This window comes from Nicotiana attenuata, chromosome 5 (genome assembly GCF_001879085.1).
Source record: "Nicotiana attenuata strain UT chromosome 5, NIATTr2, whole genome shotgun sequence".
In the NCBI taxonomy this organism is placed as follows: domain Eukaryota; kingdom Viridiplantae; phylum Streptophyta; class Magnoliopsida; order Solanales; family Solanaceae; genus Nicotiana; species Nicotiana attenuata.
Window position 1 is genome coordinate 24,767,104 of NC_031993.1, and position 5,266 is coordinate 24,772,369.

The window sequence follows — 5,266 nt, forward strand, 5'->3', positions numbered from 1 at the left end:
TTCTCAACCAAGTTTTCTACGGAACCGTTTTTAATATTATGTTATAATATATATTCTTTATAACAGTAGCAGCCAAAAAATATTGGAATAAACAAAACTGTTATAAAAAGGTTTAGCTTCACTATATTTTTATGTGGTAAATAAAATCAAAAGAAATTATTGACAACACATTCAAAATATTGAGGAAATAAATCAAATTTTCTCAAATAATAAAACAATAGTTTATTTATGTCGTGAAAGTCCTAAAAAGACACGGCACATATTTTAGGATAGTGACATCAATTAACTTTCTTTTTCTCCTTTTCAATTTAACAGTATTGCAAGAGAAGTTCCCAGAAAGATATGGGACATTCTTGATAGTCCAAGAATGTCTTCTAACCGAACCATCCACCAGTTTCTCGCAATAAAGCCTCACCAACCTATGACACCATCATTCTATTTATAGTCATCCATCACTTGGTAATTTATTTTCAGCTTTAGTATTCATAATTTGGTTACATATATTTCAATAACTCAGTTCCATTTCCAACCACAATTTTTTTTGGAGCAAAAATGGCTGGAGAAGTTGTTCTTTTGGATGCCTATGTGAGTATGTTTGGGATGAGGGTTAGAATTGCACTAGCTGAAAAGGGTATTCAGTATGAATACAAGGAGCAAGATTTGAGTAACAAAAGTTCACTTCTACTACAAATGAATCCAATTCATAAGAAAATCCCAGTGTTGATCCACAATGGAAAATCAGTTTGTGAGTCCTTAATTATTGTTCAGTATATAGATGAGGTTTGGAAGGATAAATCCCCTTTGATGCCCACTGATCCTTATAAGAGAGCTCAAGCTAGGTTCTGGGCTGATTTTATTGACAAAAAGGCAATTCCTCCGTTTCTATTTATGTGTCTTAGTTTAACTAGTACGAAGTTTAAAAAAGTTATAAGAAATCGTTTCTATTTATGTTTCTTAGTTTAACAAGTACGAAGTTTAAGAAAGTAAGATTTTTTTTTTTTTTAAATTACGTGGTCTTAAACTAAAAATATATATAATGTACTAAAATATCTTTGAATCTTGTGATGTTAATTATGGCATGTGAAAAGTAGGAGTTCAAAAATTACGTATTAAATATATAAAGAATCATTTTTTTAAGCAAACTACAAAAACACATAAATTGAAACAAGGGAGTATTAAAAGGATTTGACTTAGTGGCCACATAAATATATTATTATAAATTACTACGTCTCTTATATTTTATATAAAACTCTTTCCTTTTTAATATGTCCATTGTTGCCATTTTAATATCGATAACAATTTTTATTTTTTATTTTTAATAATATAATTTTATAATCACAAGAATGTTAAGACATGTTTAAAATCATAAATTTTAATTTTTTTCTTATTTTCTTACAACTTATGGTCAGTCAAAAACATTCACCAAATAAAACATGAGGAATACTAATTTTAGTTTAACAGGTCTATAGTAGTTTTATTTATTTTATTTCCTAGGATATTAATTGTGATTATTAATTTATACCAGACAACTTTAGACTTTCCATCATATATATTATTTTTTTCAACTTCAACTTCAAATACACCTATTTAAAGCTAGAAATTTAACAATGATGTTGTGACAATGATTTTCTTTTTTTGGGGGTAAATGCAGATATATGATAGTGGAAGGAGAATATGGACTACAAAAGGGGAGGAGCAAGAAGCAGCCAAGAAAGAATTCATAGATTGCCTAAAATTGTTGGAAGGAGAGTTGGGAGAGAAGCCATACTTTGGTGGGGAAAGCTTTGGATTTTTGGACGTGGCATTAATTCCTTTTTATAGTTGGTTCCCTACTTATGAAAAATGTGGAAATTTTAACATAGAAGCAAAGTGTCCAAAATTGGTGGCATGGGCCAAGAGATGTGTGCAAAAGGAGAGTGTTGCCAAATCTCTTGCTGAATCAGACAAGGTTTACGACTTTGCTCTGCAGATGAAACAACGTTTGGGCATTGCTTAGAAAAATCGTTTGAAGCAGCTGAAAATAGGGTAATATTGTTAGGTGTGTGTTGCTGTGGTTTATGTTTCTGCTTGATGTCGAATATCAGTAGTAGTTTTACTATATATAGTTTCTGTTAAACCAATAAATGTATAATTCTACTGATAGAATAAATGTTCTCTAGAATTGGAGTTCTATTGAAGTCTTCTTGTAATAAATACTATAGTTTGTCAGAAATTATTCGCAGAAAATAATTGCGAAAAAAAATATATTTTGTTATTATTTCTTCTCTTCTTTTCTTTAGTCGAGAGTTTATCAAAAATAACTACTTTGTCCTCCAGGGTCTGCGTACACACTATCCTTCCCACATTCCACTTGTGGGAATTCACTGGGTTTGTCGTTGATGTTGTTGTTGTTATTATTCCTGCTTTCTATGGTATCTAGGCTGAATTGAGTGATCTTTTTGTTACAGAATTATTTGTCTTAGATAAAGTCGAGTGATTTTTTCTCGTTACAATTTTTTTTAGTAATTTCATGCAATAAAATTAAAGTTGAGTAATCATATATGAAATCAATCTGATTGGAAGTTCAAGCCTTCTAGAGGATCCCGAACAAGAAGAGTAAAAAAATGCAAGATCTTGACATTGTTGAACATGCGAGAGAATAGGTTTAGAGAATAGGTTTACACTGTTTTTACTTGTTGACAGAAATACTAGAAGATCCATCCATTCCCATCATAAAGGAAGAACATTTATTACATAGGTGAAAAGCCAGGCTTAAACCCAAGCCAACAAAGAGACATTTTTCAGAGGAAAAACATTTATCACCAACATTTTGAATTCATTAACTTCCGTTCTGTATCTCTCTTCATTCCACTCCAAACTCATAGGCAAACTCGCAAACTTTCTCAGAATCAGGAAGAGTTTTAGAGACACTGTCCCTTTCCAAACACCTTTTAACCCATAAAATAAGTTTGGGACATTCTTTCTCTACACTAAACTTGCCAAAAGTTTCATACGCAAGAAACCAACTGTAGAAACCAATTAAAGAAATATCCAAAAATCCAAAGTTTTCTCCTCCAAAATGAGGCTTGTCACCAAGTACTCCCTCTATCAACTTAAGTCCACCTAAATAGTCCTTAACTGCTTGTTCTTGCTCTTCTCCTTTTGTTGACCATATTTTCACTGCATATTCATGTACCTGCATTATTTACACAATATTCCTACATTAAAACTTAGGAAAATGAAGTATTCTCTTTTCTTTTCTTTTTTATGTTGAGAAGGACATGATTTATTGTAGTCTCACGGAATACAATAACAAATTATTTGACATAAGGGTATTTTTCTTGGTATTTTATAAATATAGTAGTTTATATGTAAAAGATTGTTTTTTAGTCGTCAGAGACCAGAGTTAAGAAACCAACCAAAAAAAAAAATAATATTACTGGAAGTGATTTCTTCTCATTTGTCTAGATTTTTATGGACGGGGTTACTCGATACTTGCACTGATGGAAGATAATAGGCATCCGATAAAACAATCGGGGTGTTCGAACAAGTTGACCCAAACACAACCGTTAAAAATATTATTTTTTAGTTCTTATTTAAACTAACCTTGTGTCCATTAGTCAAGTATGCTAAATAATTTGAAAAAATAAAGAAATAAAGAAAGAGAAAGAATAATTAGTTTCTTAATTTTGGACTTACGGTATTGGCCATATAGTCAGACCAGAACCAAGCTTGAGCTTTCTCATAAGGATCAGAAGGAATCAATGGACCATTTCCTTTCCAAACTTCATCAATATATTGGACTATAACAAGTGACTCACAAATTGATTTCCCATTGTGAATTAAGACTGGGACTTTCTTGTGAATAGGGTTCATTTCCAAAAGCAGTGGGCTTTTATTGTTCAAATCCTCTTCTTTGTACTCATACTTCACACCTTTTTCTGCAAGTGCAATTCTTGCCCTCATCCCATACATACTGCACCAACAATCCAACAGAATCACTTCTTCTGCCATTTTCTCACCAAAAATATGAAGCTCAAGAACAAATAATCAACAAAAATTATCTCTTCTTATTTGCTACTGAATATATATTGATACGAGGGAATATAAATAATGGGTAATGGTATGGCTAGACAGCTACGTACCTTAAAATATTTACATTTAAATATCAATCATATTACCGTACTACCTAATCGTATAAAATATAGATTACTACTAGAAATCCGCCTAAAAGCGACCGCAAAAAGCGACCAGAGTTGGTCGCTTTTAGGCTAAAAAGCGACCAAAAAGCGACCAAACGGACCTGGTAGCTATATTGATGGTCTCTTTTATTTAGGGACCAAAGTTGGTCGCTAATTAGCGACCAACTTTGGTCTCTAAGCTAAATGGACCAAATATTCCGGATATTGACTATAGAGGCCAACTTTGGTCGCTTTATTAATTTAATAATATAAATTTGGCGACCAAAGTTGGTCTCTAAATATAAAATACTTTATTTATTTATTTATTATTAATCATTAAGAAGCGATCAACTTTGGTCTCTAATCCAAATATTATATTTTAAAATCTGGAAACTAGAGACCAAGGTTGGTCGCTTTTTTATTCAATAATTTATTTATTTTATTAAACTAGCGACCAACTTTGGTCCCTAAATACATGAATTTAATTTATTTTTTATACTTTATTGGTCGCTATATCACCAGAAATTTTATTTTTTTTAATGAAATAACGACCAAGTGTGGTCGCTTTTTGTAGAAATCTGGGTAAATAGCGACCAATGTTGGTCGCTATTCTCCAGAAATTTATTTTTTTTGAACGTGAAAAGCGACCAAATAGAGACCAAAGTTGGTCGCTTTTCTGTGTATTATTTTGGCAGAAACTGCCTGTTTTGGCAGCTACACCACCTGCCAGTCATACCAAAACCCTAACAAGCAACAACAACAACAATTCAAACAACAATTCCAATAAGAATACCAAACAACAACCCAACAACAACAACAACAACACAAAAACAACATTAAAAGCTACATTAAAACCAAGAAAGTGTAAATTTCAATAGAACTACCAAACTAAGTTAACTCTTATTACAACCCAATGGAAAACAAATTGTATTTGTCTAGTTCAAATTGTCTAAAATTCATTGATTGTTTGGTACATCATTATCATCACCCTCTGATGAAGTTTCATCATCATCACGGTATTGAGAAGGGTCTATTTGTCGATGACGGGAAGAATGATCACGGGGAGGACGGGAGGAACGGCCACTTGGAGGACGGGACGAACGAGC

The 5,266-nt window shown here is 32.1% G+C and overlaps 2 protein-coding genes across 2 annotated transcripts; one reads left to right on the top strand and one right to left on the bottom strand.

Annotated features, from left to right (window-relative positions):
* LOC109225530 (probable glutathione S-transferase) lies at window positions 466–2,257 on the top strand. Its single transcript, XM_019390232.1, has 2 exons — window positions 466–867; window positions 1,652–2,257. Exons 1-2 carry the CDS (start codon window positions 553–555, stop codon window positions 1,994–1,996), a joined length of 660 nt encoding a protein of 219 aa, XP_019245777.1. The 5' UTR covers window positions 466–552; the 3' UTR covers window positions 1,997–2,257.
* On the bottom strand, window positions 2,597–4,073 carry LOC109225531 (probable glutathione S-transferase). Its single transcript, XM_019390233.1, has 2 exons — window positions 3,679–4,073; window positions 2,597–3,175 (listed from the first exon to the last, which is right to left on the bottom strand). Exons 1-2 carry the CDS (start codon window positions 3,991–3,993, stop codon window positions 2,843–2,845), a joined length of 648 nt encoding a protein of 215 aa, XP_019245778.1. The 5' UTR covers window positions 3,994–4,073; the 3' UTR covers window positions 2,597–2,842.